The sequence below is a fragment of the Mus caroli genome, unplaced genomic scaffold (genome assembly GCF_978045245.1).
Source record: "Mus caroli unplaced genomic scaffold, Mus_caroli_1 scaffold_13, whole genome shotgun sequence".
In the NCBI taxonomy this organism is placed as follows: domain Eukaryota; kingdom Metazoa; phylum Chordata; class Mammalia; order Rodentia; family Muridae; genus Mus; species Mus caroli.
Window position 1 is genome coordinate 48,415,996 of NW_028227268.1, and position 27,936 is coordinate 48,443,931.

Consider the following 27,936-nt stretch of genomic DNA (forward strand, 5'->3'; position numbering starts at 1 on the left):
CTGGTAATCTCTGGAGTTAGTTGTTGTAGTTGTCTCTGGTTAGATCTTATTCCTCAGGTGTTTATGTTAGCCTCTATCAGCAGACCTGGGAGATTAGCTCTCTCCTGAGTTTCAGTGTTCAGAATATTCTCTGCAGGTAGGCTCTCCTCTTGCAGGGAAGGTGGCCAGATATCTGGTGTTCGAACCTGACTCCCAGCAGAAGTTGTGATCCACTCACAGAGGTGAGATCACAACTCTCAAGATCCCGTGGAGGGTCCTGTATATACCTTATGGGTGTCCACAGACTCCACGCCCAAGGTACCCCTGTGCTGGTGTGGACCGGAAGGGACTTGTGCTCCTGATCAGGCTGGGTTTTCTGCTTCCCTAATTAATGCAGTCTCAGGTCCTGCGCAATTGGATTGGAGCAGCAGCTGGGTTCCACTCACCAGAGGTCTTAAGATCCCGTGGTGGGTCTTGTGGGTAGCTTGCAGGTGTTCGCAGACTCTGGGCCCAACCTACCCCTGTGCTGGTGTTGACCGGAAGGGACTTGTGTCCCTGATCAGGCCTGGTTTTCTGCTTCCCTAATTAATGCAGTCTCAGGTCCCACATGATTGGATTGGAGCAGCAGCCTTGCTCCACTCATTAGATGTCTTAAGATCCCGTGGCGGGTCTTGTGGGTAGCTTGCGGGCGTCAGCCGACTCTGCGCCCAAGCTACCCTGGTGCTGGTGGGACCAGAAGGGACTTGTCGAGCCCTTATTTTTTAAACTTGATTAGTGTTCACAGATAAATGACCATCTGTACCACTGATCAACAGAGATTTCTCCAAATATGTGACTGAATTTTTATGGACTCATGTGTAGAGGGAGTCACTACACATGAGTGTTAGATTGGGGGATTGGCAACCTATAGATTACAATCGCACTAATGGTTCTGGGGTCATGTCTGATTTCATGTTGAAGGAACCATGAGAGAAGAAAACGAGTCTTTTACCACAGATTTCACTCTCCTGGGAGTTACAAGTCAGCAGGAGCAGGAATATTTCTTCTTCATCCTCTTCCTTTTCCTTTACCCCATCACAGCGATTGAGAATGTGCTCATCATCCTAGCCATTCACTCAGACACTCACTTGCATAATGCCATGTACTTTTTCCTAGCCAGCCTCTCCCTTGTTGACATCTTCTTCTCCTCTGTAACTATCCCCAAGATGCTGGCCAACCATCTCCTGGGTAGCAAAGGCCATCTCCTTTGGGGAATGCAGGGCACAGATGACCTTCATGACAGTCTTGGCAAATACAGATAGTTGTATACTAGCTGCAATGGCGTATGACCAATCTGTGGCCATCAGCTGCTCATTTCATTATGCAACAATTATGAGTCTATGACTTTGTGTCCTGCTGGTTGCTGGGTCCTGGGTTATTTCAAAGGCCAATGAAATGCCCCACACCCAACTCACAGCTTGATTGTCCTTTTGTGGCAATAAGGATGTGGCCATATTTTTCTTTTTTTCTCTTCTTCTTCTTCTTCTTTTTTTTTTTTTTTTTGAGACAGGGTTTTTCTGTGTAGCCCTGGCTGTCCTGGAACTCACTCTGTAGATCAGGCTGGCCTTGAACTCAGAAATCTGCCTGCCTCTGCCTCATAAGTGCTGGGATTAAAGGCGTGTGCCACCATTGCCTGGCCTGTGGCTAACTTCTACTATGACATTATGGCTTTGCTCCAGCCATCCTGCTCTGATATCTGCTTCAATGTGAAGATGATGTACCTTGGGGTGGGGAGTCTTCTCTATGCCACTGCTGTACATCATCATCTCCTATGTCTGGGTCTTTTCCACAGTCTTTTGGGTTCCATCCATCAAGGGCTTCCTCAAGGCCTTGTCTACCTGTGGCTCTCACCTGACAGTGGTGTCCTTGTATCATGGGACAGTCATGGTCATGTATTTCAGGCCCCTGACCAGTTATAGTCTGAAGCACACACTGATAATTGTGATGTACACAGCAGTGACCCCAATGCTGAACACTCATCTACACCCCGAGGAACCGGGACATGAAGGCTGCTCTCAAGAAACTCTTACACCAAATGTAGACACTATTGCATACACCAGCAAGATTTTGCTGAGCATAATCTTTAAAATGAGCGTCAGAGTTATACAGCTGATTATAGAAGAAAACAGGAAAATTAGGTGATACAACAGCCAAGATACAGTGAGGTCATCCTATGCATTACACAAACAGAAAAATGCATATATAAAAGCTGCAGGAACTAGGCAGTCGTTACAACTGACATAAAATCAGCCCTATCTAAAGTCAGCTTATTCTTAGGAGCCACATGCTAGAGCTTCAACCTCCAGGTGCAAGGGCTTCATGCTCTAGCGACAATTCTAGTCTATTGTATAACCTACCACCAGGGGTGCCTTAGTAAACACCTAAATTATGGTATTCTTCTGGACTTTGTGAAAATATACACCAGGGAGGTTTTGTGCTTACTTACCTTTCCATGAATAACATAACACTCTAGTTCCTTCTTAAACCACAACCCACCTTCTTTCTTAGACCCTTGTAAATTCCTGCATATGGGTATGACTCAGCTGTTATTCAAAGTGTTTGTGGGGAACCTCCATTTACCAGAGGAGCCCACCAACTTTCTTCTAGTATGTAATGTAGTCTGCCATACATGACTGGTATAACGAGAATTCTAGGTTTACTTTGTTGAACTTGCCCTGAGATTTCTAACTCTTATCCCGTAAACTTCAATGTCTGTTTTCTTTCACTATGTCTCTTTCAACACTGGAGGCATTTTGTCTGAATAAGTAACATTCTTATGAAATTCTAAGCCCAAGGTTGGCTCAATGATTAACAAGGATGTTGGGACACCAGTGGAGGCCAGGAAATAATGTGCAATTTAACTTGGCTACTTATCAAATCATTCCTTAGGGGCACCTATAATAAAACAATACTGAAAGAAAGTACACAAAACCCTCTACAGACTATTGCAAATCTGGACCACATTTGTCTTACAGGACAGTGGGCCTCCAGGAGACCAGTTTCTGTGAAACTTTTTGCTTCAGGACTTCAGCCAAGCTTTTGGACTTGTCATGCAGCCTCCTCCACTGAAGAGGATGTTGCAAGGAACTACCAGGAGTGGAAAGGGAAAAGTCAGGGGGAGGAATAAGTGAGAAGAAGTAGTTGAAAGGGTTAATATGATCAAAGTATATTCATGGGTAGAAAAGCCCTAACTAGACCTTAACTTTTTATAATTAACACACAGTATAAAAATGTATAACAAAAACCAAATATTTTGTAGATATAGCATTAAGTACATAATTATGACTGTAGTTCCCTTTGTGTGACACTAGGGATAGAAAGTGTTTCTCTGGATTCCTTCGCAGTCTTCAAATTCATGCTCTTCACCAAATTATTATCTCAGACTTAAAATATAGATTATTAACACTGTTTAGATTTGTGTCAAGAAAACATTAAGGTAAGTATCAAATGTTTTCAGAAATTTTGCTCTAAATACTCTAATACTGTGGGTGGAAAAAAGGCTCAGTCAGTGAACTGTCTGCTGTTCAAGCATGAGAACCTGAGATTCGATCCCCTACACCCACATAAAGAGCCAGTGTAGTGGTATGCATCCACAACCTGAGACCTGGGAAAGTTGGGACAGCGACTTCTCCAGGGCTCACTGGACAGTCTAACCAAGCTAGTGTTCTTCAAGTTCAGTGAGAGACTGTCTCAAAGACCACACGTGGGTATGTACCACCCATGAATCCTTGTGCACACGTGCAGATGCACACACAGACACACACACACACACACACACACACACACACACACACACACACACACACACTCTTCTGGTATTTATTTAGACTTTTCTGGCATTGGTGTTTCTGGGGTAAATATGAATCAATTTAAATGAGTATTTAGATAATCCTTATTTTCTGACGTTGGCATTTTGTCCTGAAATATATCTTTTCAAAAGTAGAATGTAATCATTTGCTACATCTGTACATCGAATAACGTTTAAATCAGACAAACTTACCTCTTAGAATGTTTGTTTTAAGTAAATTTAATTTTAAGTTAATTTAGTTTCTTATACAAAGTAATGTTTCCTTATAGCATATTTATTCATATGTGCCATTATACTTTGCTCTCAATCTAATCTCCATAATTTGTCATTATAAATAAGGAACCCCCTTTACTTTTTTCATTTGAAATGTACAGTGACTTTCACTCCTCCTCTTTGAGGACTAGCTCTCATATTATGGGATGGTGTTATGTAATCTAGCCGCAAGGGAGGAAAGCAATCAGTAATCCTACACAGCTGCAAAGCCTACCAACAATGACTGACCTGAAAGATTACCACTGGTAACCAATAGCCCCATCTAATTGATTTAAGACCCATCTAGTAGGAGAGTTCAAAATTATATGATCTTCTCATTATAAAGTATTCATGAATATTTTTAACTTAAAGGTAAAAAGTTTTGTTTTAACATCTACAAATATGTTTATAGTTTATAACTTTTATCCAATAAAAAGTTATAATTTCCTGTTTTTGGAGGAAATATATACTTGTTCCATTCAAGTTGAAAAGTCTTTGTCATCTGATATTGACTTTACTTGTCAATATTTTCATCATTAATCCATTCTCCATGACATCATTAATCAAACTTTTAAACATTTTTTAAAATTTTGATATTTCTTCTTCTTTTTTTTAGTATGTTCTTTCTTTTTTTAATTAGACATTTTCTTTATATACATTTCAAATGCTATCCCAAAAGTTCCCTATGCCCTTCCTCCGCCCTATTCCCCTACCCACCAACTCCCCCTCTTGGCCCTGGCATTCCCCCTGTACTGGGGCATATAAAGTTTGCAATACCAAGAGGCCTCTCTTCCCAGTGATGGCTGACTAGGCCATCTTCTGCTACATATGCAGCTAGAGATATGAGTTCTGGGAGGTACTGGTTAGTTCATATTGTTGTTTTACCTATAAGGTTGCAGACCCCTTCAGCTCCTTGGGTGCTTTCTCTAGCTTCTCCATTGGGGGCCCTGTGTTCCATCTTATATATGACTGTGAGCATCCACTTCTGTATTTGCCAGGCACTGGCATAGCCTCATACGAGACAGCTATAACAGGGTTCCTTCAGTAAAATCTTTCTGGAATATGCAATAGTGTCTGGGCTTGGTGGCTGATTATGGGATGGATCCCCAGGTGGGGTAGTCTCTGGATAGTCCATCCTTCTGTCTTAGCTCCAAACTTTGTCTCTGTAACTCCTTTCATGGGTATTTTGTTTCCTATTCTAAGGAAGAATGAAGTATCTACCCATTGGTCTTCCCTCTTGATTTTCTTGTGTTTTGGAAATTGTATCTTGGGTGTTCTATGTTTCTGGGATAATATCCACTTATCAGTGAGAGCATATCTAGTGACTTCTTTTGTGATTGGGTTACCTCACTAAGGATGATATCCTCCAGATACATCCATTTGTCCAAGAATTTCATAAATCCATTGTTTTTAATAGCTGTGTACCATGTACCACATTTTCTGTATCCATTCTTCTGTTGAGGGACACCTGGGTTCTTTCCAGCTTCTGGCTATTATAAATAAGGCTGCTATGAACATAGTGGAGCATGGGTTCTTATTACCAGTTGGAACTTCTTTTGGGTATATGCTCCGGAGAGGTATTGCTGGATCTTCTGGTAGTATTATGTCCAATTTTCTGAGGAACCTCCAGACTGACTTCCAGAGTGGTTGTACAAGCTTGTAATCCCACCAGCAGTGGAGGAGTGTTCATCTTTCTCCACATCCTCGACAGAATCTGCTGTCACCTGAATTTTTGATCTTAGCCATTCTGACTGGTGTGAGGTGGAATCTCAAGATTGCTTTGATGTGCATTTCCCTGATGATTAGGATGTTGAACATTTTTTCAGGTGCTTCTCAGCCATTCAGTATTCCTCAGGTAAGAATTCTTTGTTTTGCTCTGAACTCCATTTTTAAATGGTGTTTTTTGAATTTCTGGAGTCTAGCTTCTTGAGCTCTTTGTATATATTGGATATTAGTCCCTTATCAGATTTAGGACTGGTTAAAATCCTTGCCCAATCTGTGGGTGGCCTTTTTTTGTCTTATTGACAGTGTCGTTTGACTTACAGAAGTTTTGCAATTTTATGAGGTCCCATTTGTCAATTCTTGATCTTACAGCACAAGCCATTGCTGTTCTGTTTAGCAATTTTTCCCCTGTGCCCATATTTCGAGGCTTTCCCCTACTTTCTCCTCTATTAATTTCAGTGTCTCTGGTCTTATGTTGAGGTCTTTGATCCACTTAGGCTTGAGCTTTGTACAAGGAGATAATAATGGATCAATTGGCATTCTTCTACAAGATAACTGCCAGTTATGCCAGCACCATTTGTTGAAAATGCTGTCTTTTTTTCCACTGGATGGTTTTAGCTCCCTTGTCAAAGTTCAAGTGACCATAGGTGTGTGGATTCATTTCTGGGTCTTCAATTCTATTCCATTGATCTACCTGTCTGTCACTGTACCAGCACCATGCAGTTTTTATCAGAATTGCTCTGTAGTAGAGCTTAATGTCAGGCACGGTGATTCCACCAGAGGTTCTTTTATTGTTGAGAGTAGTTTTTCCTATCCTAGGTATTTTATTTTTCTAGATGAATTTGCAAATTGCTCTTTCTATCTCAGTGAAGAATTGAGTTGGAATTTTGATGGGGATTGCATTGAATCTGTAGATTGCTTTCAGAAGGATAGTCATTTTTACTATATTAATCCTGTCAATCCATGATCATGGGAGATCTTTCCATCTTCTGAGATGCAATTTCTCTCTTCAGAGCCTTGAAGTTCTTATCATACAGACACTTCACTTCCTTAGTTAGAGTCACACCAAGGTATTTTATATTATTTGTGACTACTATGAAGGGTGTTGTTTCCCTAATTTCTTTCTCATCCTGTTTATCCTTTGTGTAGAGAAAGGCCATTGATTTATTTGAATTAATTTTATATCCAGCTACTGCAATGAAGCTCCTCATTAGGTTTAGGAGTTATCTGGTGAAATTTTTGGGGTCGCTTATATATACTATCATATCATCTGCAAATAGTGATATTTTGACTTCTTCCTTTCCAATTTGTATCCCCTTAGTATTCTTTCGTTGTCAAATTGCTCTGGCTAGAACTTCAAGTACCCTATTGAATAGGTAGGGAGAAAGTGGGCAGCCTTGTCTATTCCCTGATTTTAGTGGGATTGCTTCGAGTTTCTCTCCACTTAGTTTGATGTTGGCTATGGGTTTGCTGTAGATTGCTTTTATTATGTTTAGGTATGGGCCTGAATTCCTGATCTTCCCAAACTTTTATCATGAAGGGGTGTTGGTTTTTGTCAAATGCTTTCTCTGCATCTAATAAGATGATCATGTGGTTTTTGTCTTTGAGTTTGTTTATATAATGGATTTCGTTGATGGATTTCCATATATTAAACCATCCCTGCATCCCTGGGATGAAGCCTACCTGGTCATGATGGATGATCATTTTGATGTGTTCTTGGATTCGGTTTGTGAGGATTTTATTCAGTATTTTTGCATCGATATTCATAAGGAGAATTGGTCTGAAGTTCTCTTTCTTTGTTGGAGTTTTGTGTGGTTTAGGTATCAGAGTAATTGTGGCTTCATAGAATGAATTGTATAGAGTACCTTCTGTTTCTATTTTGTGGAATAGTTTGAGAAGAGTTGGAATTAGGTCTTCTTTGAAGGTCTGATAGAACTCTCCAATAAACCCATCTGGTCCTGGGTTTTTTTTTTTGGTTGGGACACTATTGATGATTGCTTCTATTTCTTTAGGGGAAATGGCACTGTTTAGATCATTAATCTAATCCTGAACTAGTGTTGGTACCTGGTATCTGTCTAGGAAATTGTCCATTTCATCCAGGTTTTGTAGTTTTTTTGAGTATAGCCTTTTTTTAGTAGGATCTGATGATGTTTTGGATTTCCTCAGGTTCTGTTGTTATATCTCCTTTTTAAATTTTTTATTTTGTTAATTAGGATACTGTTCCTGTGCCATCGAGCTAGTCTGGCTAAGGGTTTATCTATCTTGTTGATTTTCTCAAAGAACCAGCTCCTGGTTTGGTTGATTCTTTGAATAGTTCTTTTTGTTTCCACTTTGTTGATTTCAGCCCTGATTTTGATAATTTCCTGCTGTCTACTCCTTTTGGGTGAATTTGCTTCCTTTAGTTCTAGAGCTTCTAGGTGTGCTGTCAGGCTGCTAGTGTATGCTCTCTCTAGTTTCATTTTGGAGTCACTCAGGGCTATGAGTTTTCCTCTTAGGACTGCCTTCAACGTGTCCCATAAATTTGGGTATGTTGTGGCTTCATTTTCATTAAACTCTAAAGAGTCTTTAATTTCTTTCTTTATTTCATCCTGACCAAGGAATCATTGAGTAGAGTGTTGTTCAGTTTCCATGTGAATGTTGGCTCTCTACTATTTATGTTGTAGATCAGCCTTAGTCCGTAGTGATCAGATAGGATGCATGGGATAATTTCAATATTTTTGTATTTGTTGAGGCCTGTTTTGTGACCAATTATATGGTCAATTTTGGAGGAGGTACCATGTGACATTGAGAAGTAGGTATATCCTTTTGTTTTAAGATTAAATGTTCTGTAGATATCAATTAAATCCATTTGATTCATAACTTCTGTTAGTGTCCATGTGTATCTGTTTAATTTCTGTTTCCAGGATCTGTCCATTGGTGAAAGTGGTGTGTTGTAGTCTCCCACTATTATTGTGTGAGGTGCAATGTGTGCTTTGAGCTTTACTAAAGTTTCTTTAATGAATGTGGCTGCCCTTGTATTTGGAGCATACATATTGAGAATTGAGAGTTCACTTTGGTAGATTTTACCTTTGATGAGTATGAAGCGCCTCTCCTTGTCTTTTTTGATAACTTTGGGTTTGAAGTCGATTTTATTCGATATTAGAATGGCTACTCCATCTTGTTTCTTTGGACCATTTGTTTGGAAAATTGTTTTCCAGACTTTTACTCTGAGTTAGTGTCTGTCCTTTTCCCTGAGATGTGTTTCCTGTAAGCAACAAAATGTTGGGTCCTGTTTTTGTAGCCAGTCTATTAGTCTATGTCTTTTTATTGGGGAAATTGAGTCCATTGATGTTAAGAGAAATTAAAAAAAGTAATTGTTGCTTCCTGTTATTTTTGTTGTTAAAGTTGAGATTCTGTTCTTGCAGCTGTCTTCTTTTAGGTTTGTTGAAGGATTACTTTCTTGCTTTTTCTAGGGTGTAGTTTCCTTGTGTTGGTGTTTTCCCTTTATTATCCTTTGAAGGGCTGGATTTATGGAAAGATATTGTGTGAATTTAGTTTCATCATGGAATACTTTGGTTTCTCCATCTATGGTAATTGAGAGTTTTGCTGGGTATAGTAGCCTGGACTGGCATTTGTATTCTGTTAAGTTCTGCATAACATCTGTCCAGGATGTTCTGGCTTTCACAGTCTCTGGTTGGAGTTCTGGTTTAATTCTAATAGGCCTGCCTTTATATGTTACTTGACCTTTTTCCCTTACTGCTTTTAATATTCTGTCTTTATTTAGTGCATTTGTTGTTCTGATTATTATGTGTCAGGAGGGATTTCTTTTCTGGTCCAGTCTATTTGGAGATCTGTAGGCTTCTTGTATGTTCATGGGCATCTCGTTCTTTAGGTTTGGGAAGTTTTGTTCTATAATTTTGTTGAAGATATTTTCTGGCCCTTTAAGTTGAAAATCTTCATTCTCATCTACTCCTATTATCCATAGGTTTTGGTCTTCTCATTGTTTCCTGGACTTCCTGGATGTTTGGAGTCAGGATCTTTTTGCATTTTTCATTTTCTTTGATTGTTGTGCCCATTTTCTTTATGGAATCTTCTGCACCTGAGATTCTCTCTTCTATCTCTTGTATTCTCTTGCTGATGCTTGCTTCTGTGGTTCCAGATTTCTTTCCTAGGGTTTCTATCTTCAGCGTTGTCTCACTTTGGGTTTTCTTTATTGTTTCTACTTCCCTTGTTAGGTCTTGTATAGTTTTGTTCAATTCCATCACCTGTTTGGTTGTGTTTTCCTGTATTTATTTAAGGACATCTACCTCTTTAGCAGTGTTCTCATGTATTTCTTTATGTGAGTTATTAAAGTCCTTCTTGATGTCCTCTACCACCATCATGAGATATGATTCGAAATCCAAGTCTTGCTTTTCGGGTGTGTTGGGGTATTCAGGACTGGCTGAGGTGGGAGTACTGGGTTCTGATGATGGTGAGTGGTCTTGGTTTCTGTTAGTAACATTCTTACATTTGCAATTTGCCATCTGGTAATCTCTGGAGGCAGTTGTTATAGTTGTCTCTGGTTGGAGCTTGTTCCTCCTGTGTTTCTGTTAACCTCTGTCAGTAGGCCTGAGAGTCTGTCTTTCTCCTGAGTTTCAGTGGTCAGAGTACTCTTTGCAAGCAAGCTCTCCTCTTGCAGGGAAGGTGCACAGATATCGGGCATTCGGACCTGCCTCTTGGCTGAAGATGAAGGCCCAAAACTGGGCCTGTTCCAGAAGCTGTGTTGCTTCTGCCAGTCCCAGAAGTTGTGTAGCTTCTGTAGTCTACATTCTCACCTTTGCAGACTAGTTTCTGAGGGATCCGGGACCCAAGATGGCTCCCCCAGGTGCCTTGATTTTTATTCTTAAGTTTTAAATATTTCAAATTAATTAACTTGATCTAGTTAATTTATATTATATAATGTATATATTCTATTATATATGATAAAACTATTAATCAAATGATAATAAAACAAAATTATTTAATAAATCCACTTTACCCTCTTCCATAGTGCTCCACAGACTTTTGGAATTATGAATCCTGAAAGATACAGTTTGCCATGAGAAAAGATTCAAAAAGGACTGTCACACATATCTCAAAACTGAGAACAGATTCTGAAAACTGTCAGACAGTACCATCATTGTGAGAACTTTAAAGAGTGTACAGACGTAAACATAAATGATTCAGGTCATCCACTCAGTATCCTCCTGATGTAGTCAGGAACTGTGTAAACACAAGTACGAATCTGTTCTTAGCAGAACAACACAATATTTTTGTAAGTGGAAAGAGTTTCCTTTAAAATGATGACAAACGGTAGAGTGAATACATAGACTACCACCTAGTCTTTTTCACCACCATCATTGCTCTGTGTTGTGTATAACTACATGTGCTACACTCTTTGGGGCATGGGGGAAATGTGTTTGTAATTACAATAAAACACAAGGTCAAAAGAGGGTAAGAATCACTGTGGAAGAGAGGATGGAAAGAGTGTAATGGCCAGAGAACCTGGAGGAACTCTTCAAAACAATGTCTTCTGGATATGACAGGGATGTTACACTCATGAACCTTCAACATCTATAGTTGCTTGTACAAGACCATGCCAGATCCCACCCACAGATTAAGTGCTGTGTGAAATCAGCTGCTGTTAATGAGCAAGAATCAATTTTCTTTATGGAAAGCAACTGTGGTAAGTTGCCAACACCCTACTATTTAATCAACACTCCTTGTGCTTGTGAGGAATATTAGAATCAGGAGGAGATATATATTTGTGAGTACATGTATAAATGTGTATACAATAGATGAAGAGAACATGAATTTGAAAGTGGAATGTGGGGGAACATTAGAGAAATGGAATGGGGGAGGGTAGATATGAGCAAAAAATTGAAGGATGATATTCTTCAAAATCTTCATTTTCTTTGGGACATTTACAACAAGTACTTCAAAAACAACAACAAAAACAAAAAAAGTCTTCAGCTCCAGAATAATTGTCCCCATAGAAACAGTTGTCTTATATGCCATCTGTCATTGACTAAACCATCATTCTGAGGCACGTGTTATAAAATAAATGAACAAAGAAGCCATTCATAAAAAATCAAATTCTAAAGAGTCATTTTCACTTTCCTCATATCTGAGAAATTTGAGGAGAGTGTCAGGGAGTGGAGTGTGACAAAGCACACAAGGGGTTCAGAAAGAGACAATCGAGGTAGACATTTCTGAAAGATCCTCAGCAGAGCAGATTGAGGACATCTTCACTTTCTCTGCAGAAGTCCCTGGGCCCAGGAGAAGGAGACTTTGCCCTTGAGAATTCTGACCAGTGCTCCCTTCATGTCTTTGTTTCGAAGGCTGTAAATGAAGGGGTTCAGCAGGGGAGTCAACACTGTATACATGACAACAGCTGCTGTGTCCTCTACCACTGAGTTAGAGGAAGAGGATGAGGGACATAGATAAGCCCTTATCACAGTCCCAAAGAACAGGGCCACCATAGTAATGTGGGACCCACAGGTAGAAAAGGCCTTACGCCTTCCTTGGGCAGAAGGGAGCCTGACGATGGCTGAAACAATGCGGATATAAGACACAAGGATGAGCAAAAGTGGGATTAAGATGACTGCACCTCCCAAGAAGAGAAGCACAAGCTCATTGATCCGGGTTTCAGAGCAAGCGATCTTCATTAGGGGTCCCAGGTCACAGAAGAAGTCTGGAATGACCTTCTGAGAGCAGAAGGAGAGCCGGAATATGAGGAAGGTGTGTGTCATGGCAACAAGGTTTGTAAGGGTCCAACAGACTGTCACTAAGAGTGAGCAGCGCTGGAAGCTCATGATCATCCTATAGTGGAGAGGGTGGCAAATAGCCACAAAGCGGTCATAGGCCATTGTGGCCAGGAGGAAGATGTCCATGTCTCCAAAAGTCAAGAAAAAATAGAGCTGGACCAGGCATCCTGCATAGGAGATGGTCCTGCTTTGGGTGCGGATGTTCACTAGGGCCTTAGGCACTATGGTGGAGACAAGGAGTATGTCATCACAGGACAGGCTGGCAAGGAAGAAGTACATGGGTGTGTGGAGTCGTACATCAGTGCTAATGGCCAGGACAATGAGCAGATTCCCTGCTACAGTGACCAGGTACATCCCCAGGAAGATCAGGAAGAGGATGTGTTGCTGCTGTGGCTGATCTGACAGTCCCCAGAGGAGGAACTCAAAGGTGCTGGTCTGGTTTCCTCTTGCCATGAGCACAGAAGTCAATAAGGAAAGTTTTGTGTTAGCTTTCTGAGACGTTTCACTCTAGTCGCGTACTCAGCAAACCTTTCCCTGATCTCTAGAAAAAATGACAGTGTTTGTATCATAACCATCTGGCATATGCATAGGAACTTCATGTAGCCTGCTGAAGGTACTCTTCCAGAATGTTCTGCAAGATGTAAATGACGACCATTCAATAGTCTTCTTGCACACTGTTCTGCTTTTTATTTGGCTAACGTGTCTCTAGTTGTACTATAGGTTTACTTAGCTATGCTCTGAAGATCAAGGAAGATTTGTTCAGTCATTTTCATATATTTTATAGCAACTAAATGCCAACTCCTCTCTTGGTTCAGTGCCAAATAACTTACTCAGTAATAATGTTTACCCAGACAACTTTTCAATCTCAAGAGATGGACATAACTACCTACATCTAAATCTTAGATCATTTGATTCAGTCTGCCATACCTACACAAAGCATTCTTGGATCTATGAGCAGCACTGTTCTGATCCATTAGTGTCACAAATGTAATATTCTGAAGAAAACAGTTCATGTTTCCCAGTCTTCTAGAAGCCATGTTTCTAGTAGATAAGAAATCTACTTAGAGAAAACCTGTGATATTTAGACTATACTTCAAAGCTTCAGTGGAATGGGAAAAAAGAAGATCAAAACCTCTCTTGTCTAGAATTGCAAAGCTGTACAGGAGTTTAGCACTTGTCATTCTAGCTTACAGAGGTCGAGTTAGAAAGAGGAGTAGTTAATAGTTAACCTGTATTACATAGTGAATTTGAGTCTATTCTGGGCTTCATGAGAGCTCATTTAAAAAATGAAAAGAAAGGAAATGCTAAGTGGAACAATAAACCATGTAGATAAATGAATGGACTGTTCTTTCACAGGGAATGGCTATCAGTCCAATCATTTGTCTGGAGGCTGTAGCCACTGCATTAAAACCCTATTTAGACAAAGGACTATCCTTGTATCTATAGATACCTTGTATCTATCATTATATGGATGATATTTTGTTTGGTAAGACTCTTCTACCTTGCCCTCTGAACTTAAGGACCAGCTAATGCCCTCCCTATCTGCCCTAGGATTCAAAATATCCCCTCACAAAATCCAACTTATTCCACCCATTGCATTTTTAGGAACAGAGATATCCTTACTTCAATATGTCCCTTCAATCCCACCCTTTCCTTCCCTCAAAAATTAACTCTCGCCTCCCTCCAGAGCTTTCTGGGCAACCTCAATTGGCTTTGGCCCTGGCTCCCTCTTCCTACAAGCACCCTTCAACCCCTCTTTAACCTCTTGAAAGGAGACAAAAGTCCCTCTGCCCTGAGAACACTGTCCCCAGAGGCAGTCCAAGCTCTAAATTCTGCCAATGCAGCCCTAAAAGATATGGCTCTTGATAGGTATGACCCAACAAAACCTATACAGATCCTCTTCTTTAACTCTTACCCTACACTTGTGGAGGCCATTTACCAACCTCAGGGGGTACTGGAATGGCTCCACATACCGATGGGTGGTGCACCCCGAATTTTAAATGAGGTAGATGCACTCACCAGCATGATTAAAAAATGGCAGGGATAGAACCCTGCAAACTCTAGGGAAAGAACCTGGCATTCTTGTTATCCCATTTTCCCTCTCTGATATTCAGTGGCTAATCAAAAATCACTCCTGCTTTGATATCAGCTTAATAGGATTCCCAGGACAAAATGACAACCATTACCTTGATGAAAAATGGGCCTCTGCCCTCCCTCTGTTGTGATGGCTGCCTCCATAATTATTCTTAAATGGGGTCATAGCAGGAGCCCCCTCAATCTTTACTGATGGGGGAAATGGGGGAGCTGCAGCAGTAATATACTAGTTCCCTGAAGATGAACCCTCTATCCTCCAATTAAAAGAGCTACCCAGTCACTCCCCCCAATATAAAGAATTATATGCCACCTATCTAGCTCTAAAAGTAGTCAAGGGCCCCCTTAACCTCTTTTAAGACAGTGTATATGCTGTCAATTTGCTCCCTTGGTTGTCAAGATCCTTCATCAAACTAGATGCCAACCCACTTTCCCCTCTACTCATACAGGTCTCCACCCTCCTACAGGAAAGAGACTCCCCCATCTATATCCAGCATGTCCAATCACATAGTCCCCTGCCAGGTCCTATATCTGAGGGAAATGCACTCGCTGACCAAACTGCCTCAACAGGGACATTCATGACCTCCACTGAACAAGCAGATCAATTTCATTCATGCACACACACAAATATAAAGGGGCTTCAGGCCCGCTTTCCCCACATCCCTCATGCTCAACTCTAGAGGACAATAAAGAAATGTTTCTCTTGTGCATCCCTCATTACCACTCCAGCCTTACAGATGATGGGCACCAACCCCTGAGGCCTTAAATCCAAGGTCTTATGGTAAATTGATGTCACCCATATTCCCCAATTCGGTAGACAGAAATATGTTTTTGTCATCATAGATACATACTTGTATTTTATATGGTACATAGCCCAAACAGGTGAAAACTCAAAAAGATTGATTCATTACATGCTCTCCTCCTTTGCCATCATGGGCATTCCTCAACAGATAAAAACTGATAATGGCCTGACCTTCACTAGCTATCAATTCTAAACCTTCTGCACACACTTGGAAATTGCCCATCATATGGGAATTCCCCACAACTCTCAGGGCCAAGGAATAATAGAAAGAACACATCAAACCTTAAAAGCCCAACTCCTAAAACAAAACGCAACTACGTATCCCCCCTAATGTACAGTTAATGATGGCTCTGACTACCCTAAACATATTTTACATCTACAAAAACTCCAAACATCCTCCTATCTCCCTCCATCGGCATACACCAAAATTAGCCACCCCTTCCCCCCATTCTAGTATGATGGTGAGATCCTTTGGATGGAATTTGGAAGGGACCAGACCTCCTCCTTACAACTGGGAGGAGTTTTGCTTGTGTCTTTCCATAGGACCAGCCTAAGCCTATCTGAGTTCCTGCCAGAAATGTTGGACACCACCACTTGGTGAACCAAGAAGATGGCCCGCCTATCACTGGCAGATCAAGGACAGAAGAAGGGGAAGGGGAAGAGGAAGCAGAGGAAACGCCACACCCAGAAGGATAAAAAGATCTCCTGGAAGGACATCCATGACCTGGTGACTGCTGCCCAGGCCATCTGCCCTCCACAAGCCCCCCTCTCCTCTATTCTCTTGGCTGTTTTTTGTTATTCTTCATGCTATCTCTACTGCTGCTCAGCCTCCCCTTAGCCTTCCCAACACCTACCATTGGAGATTTTATGCTAGAGAAACCTACAATGGACACAACAAAATTATAGGGACCCAGGACTGTCCACCAGAAGGATGTCGAGCTCGGATTGAGATCCCCCTATACCCAGATTCCATCTCCACTAAACCCAGCCCTTTTCTCTGCTTTCCTTGCCTAAACACAAGTGAATGTCTCCAGGAGCTCTCCACATATGGAGGTTGCAAATACTGGAGCTGAAGAATGGAATCCACCAGTCATGGTGGCAGAATGTTCACCAACCTTAAAACTCATTTTCAGCTTTCAATCAGCGATCCATGGGATGAATGTTGGCAGACCGGAGTCATGGGTAAACTTTACCCCAATGGCTATGCCAAATACTCAGTTGCTGACCTGCACATCTCTCATGAGCTTGTGTCTGCCTCCAAATCAGTCTTTACTCATGCTAACATTATCCAACAGGAAAATCAGTCTCCGAAGGAGCTGTGAGCTATGCTCTCCTGGCTACAGTACATCCAATATGCAGCTGACCTCCTTTCCTTAACAACCCACCCCAACTCCTCCCAATGTTTTTTCTGTGCTTCTCTTTCCTGACCGTTATTATCAGCTGTTCCAATTAACATTTCCCTTCATGACCTCCATGGAACCCGTACCCACGAGAAAAGCACAGGACATTCCTCTCTTTGCCCTACCCCCCCGCCCCTTTGCATTGTAGGACCCTCCTCAAAATCCCATCTTACATGTGTCCATGGCATCACTATCACCAAATAAGTATGTGTTAACCCTCCTGCCCTCCTCTGGTGCAAAGGCACTACAGGTGCCTGTATTCTCCCCTCCCCCGCTTCAAGGCTCCTGCACCCCCATGATAATTGTCCCCCAGGTTTATCTCTATGAACCCGAAGAACTCACATTGCAGATGGGAGAAAGCCAAAAAAAGAGAAATATCTTCATCCCTCTGTTCATTGGACTAGGCCTTGCTGTCTCTCTGGGTGCAACAGGAACTGCTGGAGCAGCCCTCATCCAAACACAGCATCTGGCCAATGATTTCCAAGACAAGCTTGACCAGGCAGTGGCTTCCACTACAGACAGCCTTGAGTCTCTTAAGTGCCAGATAACCTCCTTAGCAGGAGTTGCTCTCCAAAACCAGAGAGCTCTGGACTTACTGACTGCTTAACTTGCGTTTTGCTGGGGGAGAAATGTTGTTTTTATGTCAATGAATCTGGGCTGGTAGAACAAGATGTACAAATGCTCAAAGAACTCAGGGGGAACCTCTAGGCATGATATACTCTCAACACCCTTACCCCTTGGTACTCTAACCCCTTGGTAGCATGGGTTCTTCCTCTCCTTGGCCCCCTACTAGCCATTGGAGCCTTGCTTCTCTTGGCACCCTGTCTCATTCAGTTTGTAAAGCAGCAGATGAGTAGCATTGCAAAAATCACTACCAGTCAGGTCTTGGTTCAGTATCAAACTGTTCTCGACATAGAAGACAGTTATTCTGGTGACACCTCTCCCTTATAAAAAAGGGGGACCTGTGGGGCAATGGGCTACATGCAGACAGTCTGGTTTTCAGTCAAGGCTAGATCCTGAACTCCCGTACACGGTACTGATACTTAACTTATATGGGACGGAAGGAGTTCTCTCATGTCTCCTGGACCTTGGCTCCTGTCAGAGTTACCGTCCCCACAACCCCCACAGGAGAGGCTTGGCTATCAGACACATGCAAATAAGGTTTTCCCCAAACTCTCAGTCCAAGCCAATGAGTGGTGCCTGCTATCAAACTCTGAATGAACCCCAGAACTGTATATAAAGCCATGCAGGGAATTAAAGGTATGCGAGAACTATTTTTTGTGTGTGAGCCTTTTGCTCCAAGAGCTCTATGTAACACTTGGGAAGAGATCTTCTCTCCTGAAGAGCCACCCGAGATCCTGCCCCACTCCTCATTGGATTGTTGGCTTTTCCTTGGCTCAGCCTGACCGGACTAAGTTCAGAGAGGCTCAGAGTTATTGAGCAACCTAGAAGGCATGGCAGAGACTTTGTCTTCCTGCCTGCACTCACGTCCCTTCACTAAAACCTTCCCACCCGGCCTGGACAGAGATCTCCGTGGAAAACCTCTGGTACCCAGGCCCACAGATAAATATATACATTATCATCATATTTCAATTATACCTATGAACACATTTCACTTCCAATTTCCTACTTAACTTACCAAACATATGCTGCATAAGACTACAGAGGTAGGTCCCTCCTGTATCCATTTCCCGAGACACAGCTCCATTTGCATCTCCAGAGGGCTGCTGTGGCCAGGGCCAGCCAGGTGACTTCTCCAAGTCCCAAACTCCTGCCTGCTGGGTCCCCAGCAAACCCAGTAGTCAAGGTCTGCATTGACACCTTTGCCCTCCATCCTATGTTTCCATGCATATAATCACAGTCCCAGACACCTCCAGCCATCATCGACCACCAGGTGACGCCCCTACTCCAACCCCCTGACTGCCACCCCCTCCGGACAGACCCAGCAGTGGAGAGTTCCTCTTTGCCCTTACTGCACTCCATTTCTAGGGCTACACCTTCACCTACATCTCTGGAGTTCTGCTGGTGCCTAGGAAAAACAGAGTCCTGCACCTATCAAGGAGCACCAGCTCTACCTTCATACCCTGACCCAGGACAACTAGCAGCCTGAAGCTGTCAGGGTATACCAGCTCTGCCTGTATCTGTGGAAGCATAGTACCACCAAGGATAAGTACCTCATATTCTAGGGTAAAAAATTATTATCATAAAAATTTTAACTTCCCTCAATTCAGAATGTGATTAAAATACAATTCCAATTAAATCAGTAGTCTTAATTCTTACGGCGAACTTCAAATAATGAGCCAGTTTCTCACTTAAAAATTCATGTCACTGTCTATATGCTAAGATTATTTTGTTATCTTTCTTCTATTGTCTTTCTAAAAATTATTTATTTCATCTTTTGAGATTTTAATATAATTATATCATTTTCCCCGTCCTCCAAACTCTCCAACAAATCTCTCATTGTTCTGTTTCAGATCTATGGCCTCTTTTTTCATTAATTTTCTCTCTCTGTGTCTCTGACTCTGTTTCTGTCTCTTTCTCTGTCTCTATCTGTCTCTGTCTCTCTTTCACACACACACACACACACACACACACACACACACACACACACACACACACATTAACATGTCTATTCTTGTTCTTGTTCAGTTCATGGTTAGGAAGTCATGATGCCTTCTATTTTCTTGATAAAGTCCTATCTCTTGTTCACAACTGTGTATTGTCCGGACTGATAACACAATATATACTTGTAACATGCTGTGTCTGAGAGAAACACAGTAGGCCTCTGGAACATAGGATGCTAATGCAGCTAGAATGTTAGAACTGATGTGTGTACAAGGGAATATGCACACAATGTAGTGCACTCATTGGAGCAGTAATGGACAAGGGCAGAAACAGCTAAGAGCAACAACCAAGCATCTGAACACTAGGGAGAGACATCAGGGTGCTGGGTACCTGTGAGAACAGCTCCTCCATTGGATTATACTACACTGAAAGCCTGGCTCTGCCAGATCTGAGATTTCAGGATCCAAAAATCACCACTCTATCCAGAGGAAGGAGACACTTTTTGTAAAATGAGCTGTTGGCATGACTTTCCTTCACATTATATGAAGGTGTGTCTCTGTATTGCTGTGGGCAGAGAGTTAAGTGCTGGCAGCATTTTGGTATTGTAATTTCTTTGGCCCAACATCAGTTTTTACATGTAAATCTTTGATCTTCAACTACCCAAAAGATGTTTGTATGAGATTATTATATTTAAATATGCAAGGTGCCCTGGTCAAACAGGTCTCAAGGTCAAAGGGCAACTTGTAAGAGATGGATCAGCTGTTTTCCTGCTGCTGATTGGTTCAGACTGGATCATGGCTTTTTATAAAATAAAGAGATGACAGCTGGTGCTGGGGCAGGAAGTGTGGGGGCAGGACTTCCGAGCAGGCAGCTAAGGTGGCAGAGACACAGAGACAGTCACTGGAGAAACAGGCAGATAGACATAGAGAGCTTTAGAGTTGGTGGAATGGATGGAGCTGGAGTCAGGCAGTGAGAGGAACAGGGAGAAACAGACACAATGGTACAGAAATCAGGGTAAGTTTGTAGCTAGCTGAGAGAGTGTGCTAGCAAAAGGCTAACAGCTTTAAACTATATAGATACTTCCATATCTTAGTTAAACTTCAATCTGGCAATATTGAGTTATGTGTTCCTGCCAGCACCTCCAGTTGAGATAATAAGAACAACAGACCCTAATCCAGTGGTTCCCTTTATGGACTCTGATGCCCAAACCCCTAAATCTTAAATCCCCTCAGAGTGATTAGTCAACCTTTCTGTAACCCTGTGCTGAGTGAGGAATTTAAGGTCTGTGAGTAGCCTCAAAGTCACACACCAGAAAACAGCAGAACCTCGGTGTGATCTTTACTCTTTTTGATTCCAAATGGCATACTGTAATGTGAGGTAATTTAGACAGAGAAATAGCCTTTCAGAGCCCATGTTTGGACCCAGAGCATTTCCTCCTGATAGCTATTGTGCAGTGACAGGGTCCTTTTCTTACTGGTGGTTCAACAGATGGTGCTCTGTACCTCCTCAGTTTGTCTTTCAGAGATAGCTAAGTCCAGGTGATCCAGCGACCTGCCCCCTGTTTTTCTCACAATAGTCCCATCTTTATTGTGTCTGCTCTGTTAGCCAAATGCAATAGTTTTTAATTCCTTAGCTAGGAAGATTTTTTGCTAACCCTTACCTAGACTTCATGTCTGGATATTGATACTCTTTCTTGTATATGGGATGTCTCTTTAGCAACCTCTATCCCATTTCTTCATTAAATTCCTCTTAGTCCCCAAAGACTCTTAAGCTTTTCCAGAACTGGATAGACAGTCTGAAATTAAATTTCACTCTCTGTATTTTAACACATAATAATTTTTCACAATAATTTAGATTTATCAATGTTTGAAAAACTCAGCTTCATCACCCCATGGAAGACCAAGCCTTTCTCCACCAGTGTGATTCTGCAGTGTCTGAGCTAATGTCAGTAATGAAATGAGGCACAGTACTGCATATGACTCCTGAACCCAGAAGTTATGAATGCTGGACATCCATAGCTCAGTTCCTCCATTCTGCCCTCAGAAACTGGGGCACATGGAAGTGAATGAAACAAAAACCCAGTCACCTTGACTTTATGTGGAAAGTACTGACCAAGGAACCAATAAATTAAAACTCCTTTTCTGTCTGCATTTGTGTTCTATGGGCCAAGTACATACTTGTCTTAATGCAGGCCCTATTATATAGGATCTTTCCCACAGGAAGAAACTTCTCAGGCAAAGCATATACTCTCTCCCCTCCAGAATACTGTCCTTTGTGAATGTGTGCTTTAGGATGAGAGAATGGCACTCACAGTCACCCAGTATTTCCTCCATATGAAGGATAAGATTTCTTTCACTGCCTGTCTTTCTGTCAATAAGGATGACTCTGCCTCATGCCGTGCTCCTTGTTCTCAAAGCCTTCATAGATTTCTCAGTCAGCACTCTATGAGGCCTGTCTTTTGGATCCCCCTCTCTAGAAATGCTTGTAGACTGCACTGACTTCCTTGGAACCCTGCCTTCTGGCTGGAAAGACTTTGAGATGTCTATTGTCTTTCCTTCCAAGCACTGCAGTTGCCAGGTCTTGGTTGCACTTTCACTGTCCAGTGATCTTATCTGTCCTCCTCTCCTTGCTCTTTGGAGCTGGATAACAAACATATTTACATTAAGGATTTTGTCCCACCACAATTTTGAGCTCACCACATTGCCTGTGTCTGTCTCAGCCACCATCACAATGACCTGGTGCCTCTTCTTTCATCCTCTATGTTGATTGATATAACCTGAGATTTTCCCTGAGACTCTGAGGCTGTTTCTGTTTCAAGTGGAGTCTAATAAGATCACAGCCAGGTTCCTTCTTTGGTAGCTATGGAAATCCTACACATGTCATGTATCAGGACTGCAGAGTGAACTGTTTCTCAACATCAGAACCCTGGTAAAACTCGAGTGTTCCAGGCTTGGGCTACCAGAGGACTTACCTATCTATTTCCCAGAAGAGTCAATGTGAGATTGTATCTCTTATGGGATTTTGGAGCTTAGCAATTGTCCTAGGCCCCACATATTCCCTCAGGAGCAATTTATTCCAAAGGAGAAGGACATGGTCCACTAGCATTGGATTTCTTCCAAGAAAATTCATTAACTGTCTTTTTCTTGGCGTGTTTTAGAGAAAGCTCCTCTATTCAACCAAATAAAATCTTTGTCCTTTGACATTATACACAACCCTGTTTACTGTTTAATGAATTTCTGTTAAAATATGTTATTGTGTATGGTTTGCAAGATTATATATGTATATTATATATGTATATATATATACACACACATAATATACACACAGACACACACACATATAGTATGTATAGGTTAAGTGTTTATTTATATAAGCACAAATACATACATACATACATACATACATACATACACACAGAGACCCACACAGATACACACAGACACAGACACACAGACACAGACACACACACACACACACACACACCATACACACACCACACACACACATGTCGTGGTCTGTGGGACAGTTGAACAGGGTCTGAGGAACCACCTGTGGACAGATTCAGGGCCAAGAATCACAAACATCACACATACAGCAAGTCTGATTGATCAAGCTGAAAAATTTTATTTTTTCCAGGCAGGTTTTATACCCATAGAAACAGGATAAGGGGAGAGGGATGACACAAAAATCACTTAGTTTCTGGGAGAACACACCTGTTTTCCAAAGCAGGATATTGGCTAGGTAAAGAGTTCAGTTGGAGGAACAGAACAGAGTGTGTTGCTAGGTACCTGTCCACAAGATCTATAGCTATTTGTTCTTAACTGGGAGTAGTACTTTCCCACAGAGGCCTCAACTTTTCCCACAGAAAACTCAACTAAGCTACTAATTTTCTACTAAGGCCAAGACTTTATAAGTAAGCGCTTATGGATGACAAGGCAGTTAACATTCACACTGGGTTGCTCCATATATATACATATATATATTCATTAACATCCTCTCTGTGGTGTGGATTTTTTCCTCAGCCTTTGAAGTTGGTCACTTCAGTAATGGGTTAGTGCTGTTAGAAGTAAGAGAATAAGGCTCCAAGATTGGTGGGAACAGACTAAGAGACAAGCTATATTGTCGAGTTCTAATTGGCTGAGTCGTGGAACAACAAAAGAGTGGTACTAATGGATCATAAGTAAGTGAATAAAATAAAAATAAGTATGCCACACTGGTATATGTGGATGAGTGAGTAGATGGATAGATAGATGAATGAATGAGGAGAGGAGAAGGTAAGGAATGAAATAGAAAGACAAAGCAAGAAAGAATGCTCATTCTTAGGATACAATTCAACTAGTAAAATTTAAAATTGAAAAAGCAATAGTGGTGAAATACCATAGCAATTTTTCAAGCTAATTATAGTGAGAACAGAAAAGTAGAATCTATTGATACACATTTCTCTATATGTCACCCTTCTCAAATGATCAAAACTATATGCCTACACTTGAAGAAATCACATGTCTTCCAATATGATGTATTACAAAAAAAAAAGTAGCTCATGTATATTCCTGGCCAAATCCCTAAACCTAGTGATAACATAGTGACCAAAATCCATAAAACACATTGTAGAATGATGTATACAAGATGCTGGTCTAGGAGTTTCAGTCTTTGCTCCCCAATAACAACAATGATCTAACACTGGGAGAAATTATGCTTACACACATTCCTTCTGTTGTCTGGTGTAGACAGCCTGTGGTACTTTTTGTGTGTAGTGTATGGACTTTACTCCAAAAGCAGCCCTGTTGGGGCATGGCTTTGTGCCTTGCATATTCAGGTGCTGATTACTGTGTCCAGAGATCTGGATACAGGCTGGACATTGGCATTGTGAAGTGTCTCCTGTCTTAATGTTGTATAAAATTTGTTTTAATTCACCTCTGATTTGTTAATCAAGAGCTTATCAGTCAATATATGGGTAGGAGAGAATAAGGAAGGACTTCTGATCCCAGTAAGAGGGTCTCTGGCAGGGATCAGAGAAAGTAGCATGAACATGTGGTCCTGAAAACATCATCATGGGAGGACACTGATGGAGCAGGACAAGATAAGATGTCAGGTAGAGTAGGCCAGGCCAGCATTGTTAGGTTAAAATAGCTCAGTATCTGGCCAGTTATAGTGGAGGAAGATTTTTAATAAAAATACCAGGTTTCTTTAAGAGCAATGGTAGACATAAGAATCCTCATACATTTATACAGCCAGTATCTCCCATTGAAATGAAGGGTAATGGGAGACAGACACCATGACCAAGGCAAGACTTTTTTTTTTTATTAGATATTTTTTTATATGCATTTCAGATTTCAAATGCTATCCTGAATGTTCCCTATAGGCAAGTCTTATAAAAAACAACATTTAATTGGGGATAGCTTACAGATTCAGAGGTCCAGTCCATCATCACCAAGGCAGGATCATGGCAGTATACAGGCAGGCATGTCTCGGGCAGAGCTGAGAGTTCTACTTCTTCATCCAAAGGTTGACATCCAGGCAACTAGGGTGAGGATCTTAAGTCCACACCCACAGTGACACCTACTCCAACCAGGTCACACCTATTCCAACAAGGCCACACCTCCAAATGGTGTCACTTCCTGGTCCAAGAATATACAAACCATTACAATTAGTGTTCACAGATAAATCACCATCTGTACCACTGATCAACAGGGATTTCTCCAAATATGTGACTGAATTTTTACAGACTCATGTGTAGAGGGAGTCACTTGTTAAATGGGGGAATTGGCAACCTATAGATAATAATCACACTAATGGTTCTGGGGTCATGTCTGATTTCATGTTAAAGGAGCCATGAGAGAAGAAAACGAGTCTTCTACCACAGATTCCCCTCTCCTGGGAGTTACAAGGCAGCGGGAGCAGGAATATTTCTTCTTTATCCTCTTCCTGTTCCTTTACCCATCACAGTGATTGAGAATATGCTCATCATCAGAGCCATTCACTCGGACACTTGCCTGCATAACACCATGTACCTTTTCCTGGCCAACCGCTCCCTTGTTGACCTCTTCTTCTCTGTAACTATCCCCAAGATGCTGGCCAATCATCTCCTGGGTAGAAAGGCCATCTCCTTTGGGGGAGGGATGTATGACACAGATGTACTTCATGATAACACTGGGAAACACAGACAGTTGTATACTAGCTGCAATGGCATATGACCGAGCTGTGGCTATCAGTTGCCTGCTTCATTATGAAACAATTATGAGTCCACGACCTTGTGTCTTGCTGGTTGCTGGGTCCTGGGTGATTGCAAATGCCAATGCACTGCCCCACACCCTACTCACAGCTAGATTGTCCTTCTGTGGCAATAAGGATGTGGCCAACTTCTACTATGACATTATATCTTTGCTCCAGATGTCCTGCTCTGGATATCTGCTTCAATATGAAGATGATGTACCTTGGGGTAGGGGTCTTCTCTGTGCTACTGCTGTGCATCATCATCTCCTATGTCCAGGTCTTTTCCACAGTCTGTGGGTTCCATCTACCAAGGGCCTCCTCAAGGACTTGTCCACTTGTGGCTCTCATCTGACAGTGATGTTTTTGTATTATGGAACAGTCATGGTCATGTATTTCCAGCACCTGACCAGTTACAGTCTGAAGCACACACTAATAATTGTGATGTACACGGCAGTGACTCCAATGCTGAACCCTTTCATTTACAGCCTGAGGAACCGGGACATGAAGGCTGCTCTGAAGAAACTCTTCCACTACCCCTCTTCCTCTTCCTCCATCATGTGAGACCATGCACATATGACACTGTGGTTCCAAGTCAGAAGCACTAGGAAACTCAGCTTCAATGTCACCCCTGCAAGGAGCTGCTTGCCATCTTTCCAGCTTGAAATCCTTTCCCTTGAGAACCTTTTGTTCCCTTGGGCAGAGTGCAGCACACAGCCCTGGATTCAGTTACCACAGGCAGACTGACAAGGAGAGTGAAGTTGGGTGTCTAAGTGTTGACTTCATCATGTGGAAAATTGGACTGATATCTGTTTTACCCATGTCACCGGATGTGTTCACAGTAGCTCATGCTTTAAAGACTAGATTACTGTTTGTATGAGCATTTTATTTACTGTGTTTGATCACTCTGCTAGGCTTATAAGCATGTATGGGTAAGGCTCATGTGACTACATATTGCATTTCTCTTCAATTTTGGACATAATTGCATTTATTATGTGTATCAATAACACTTAATAAATGTGAAAAAAGTGGATGAAAATACTAGTTTGTGATTATAGCTAGAGATAACTAGACCAGGCATTATTTACCTATCTGAATAAATCTTTGAATAACCTAACCTAGGTAAGTGTTTTTCTACCTACTTCACATTTAATATACCTCTAAAGTATTTATTTTAGAGAGAAAAATTCCATAAAATTGAATAAAGTGACATTAATCAGATATATTAAATTTAATAATAACTATTATGTGTTTTGATTACTTTATTAGAAGTTTTGATTAATTATATTATTACAGAAAGGTAGTATGATTAAAGACTTGGGTATCTGTAGGAAGTGAGAAAGCTTGAAGTGGTGGCACATACTTTTATCCCCAGCACTACTAAGGTTAGATAGGAAGGCTACTGTAGTCTAAACTGATAACTTGGGTGAGGATAGCCCAAGATACTTAGTAAGATCCTGTCTTAAAAATCAGATCTGAAATCAATACAATATCAATGAATCAATCAAACTTTACAACTTAGAATGTTAGGAAAGATAGGGAGACCATACAGTCACAACTTGAGGCTAGCAGCAAGAAGCCTTAGGACCTACTCGTTCGGGAATGGGGAAAATTAAAACACACAGCCAGCGAGAGAGACAGAGATGGATAGCGATGGACAGCTGTCCCACCCCAATTGTCTGGCAGGAGTTAAGAATTTAGTTAAGGAGCCGGGCGTGGTGGCGCACGGGAGGCACTCGGGAGGCAGAGGCAGGCGGATTTCTGAGTTCGAGGCCAGCCTGGTCTACAAAGTGAGTTCCAGGACAGCCAGGGCTACACAGAGAAACCCTGTCTAAAAAAAAAAAAGAATTTAGTTAAATATGAAGCAACATGTAATTAGTTAGAGAATGAATTTACCTTGCTTTCTTCCCTCTGCTTAAGCTCTCCTGCAACCCTGCATTGACTGTGCCCAACCAGAAGCCAGAGAACATGACAGCCTATTGTTGAGTCTACATGGATAGCTTTCTAGAACTTAGGGGTGATGGAGATAGAAGAGCGGACCTAAGTCTGTTAGTTACTTTCCTCACTGCCATGACCAAACCCCTGATAGAATAAATTATGGAGGGAAAACTTTCATTCAGCTAATGGCTTCAGAATGTGTGATGGCATGACTGCCTCCATTAGTGACTGGGAGTATGTGGGGTAGCTCACTGGTGTGGAAGAAGAAGCAGAGAAACAGGCTGGAACAAGAAGTGGGTTGAATCTTCAGAGAAATACCCATACTTTTGCCAGTTGAGCCCTACCTTCTAAAGTTCCCATAGCATT

At 41.6% G+C, this 27,936-nt stretch overlaps 1 protein-coding gene and 2 pseudogenes across 1 annotated transcript; 2 read left to right on the forward strand and 1 right to left on the reverse strand.

Moving 5' to 3' along the window:
* Window positions 1–944: 944 nt before the first annotated feature.
* Window positions 945–2,059, forward strand: LOC110304524 (olfactory receptor 1A1-like; annotated as a pseudogene).
* A 9,986-nt stretch (window positions 2,060–12,045) lies between these two features.
* LOC147001460 (olfactory receptor 1P1-like) lies at window positions 12,046–13,017 on the reverse strand. The gene has a single exon (XM_085829272.1). It carries the CDS (start codon window positions 13,015–13,017, stop codon window positions 12,046–12,048), a length of 972 nt encoding a protein of 323 aa, XP_085685398.1.
* A 12,237-nt stretch (window positions 13,018–25,254) lies between these two features.
* On the forward strand, window positions 25,255–26,196 carry LOC110306281 (olfactory receptor 1A1-like; annotated as a pseudogene).
* Window positions 26,197–27,936: the final 1,740 nt, after the last annotated feature.

Excerpts from the sequence above, each read along its gene's own strand:
- LOC147001460 (XM_085829272.1), bottom strand. The coding sequence starts at position 13,017 with ATGGCAAGAGGAAACCAGACCAGCACCTTTGAGTTCCTCCTCTGGGGA.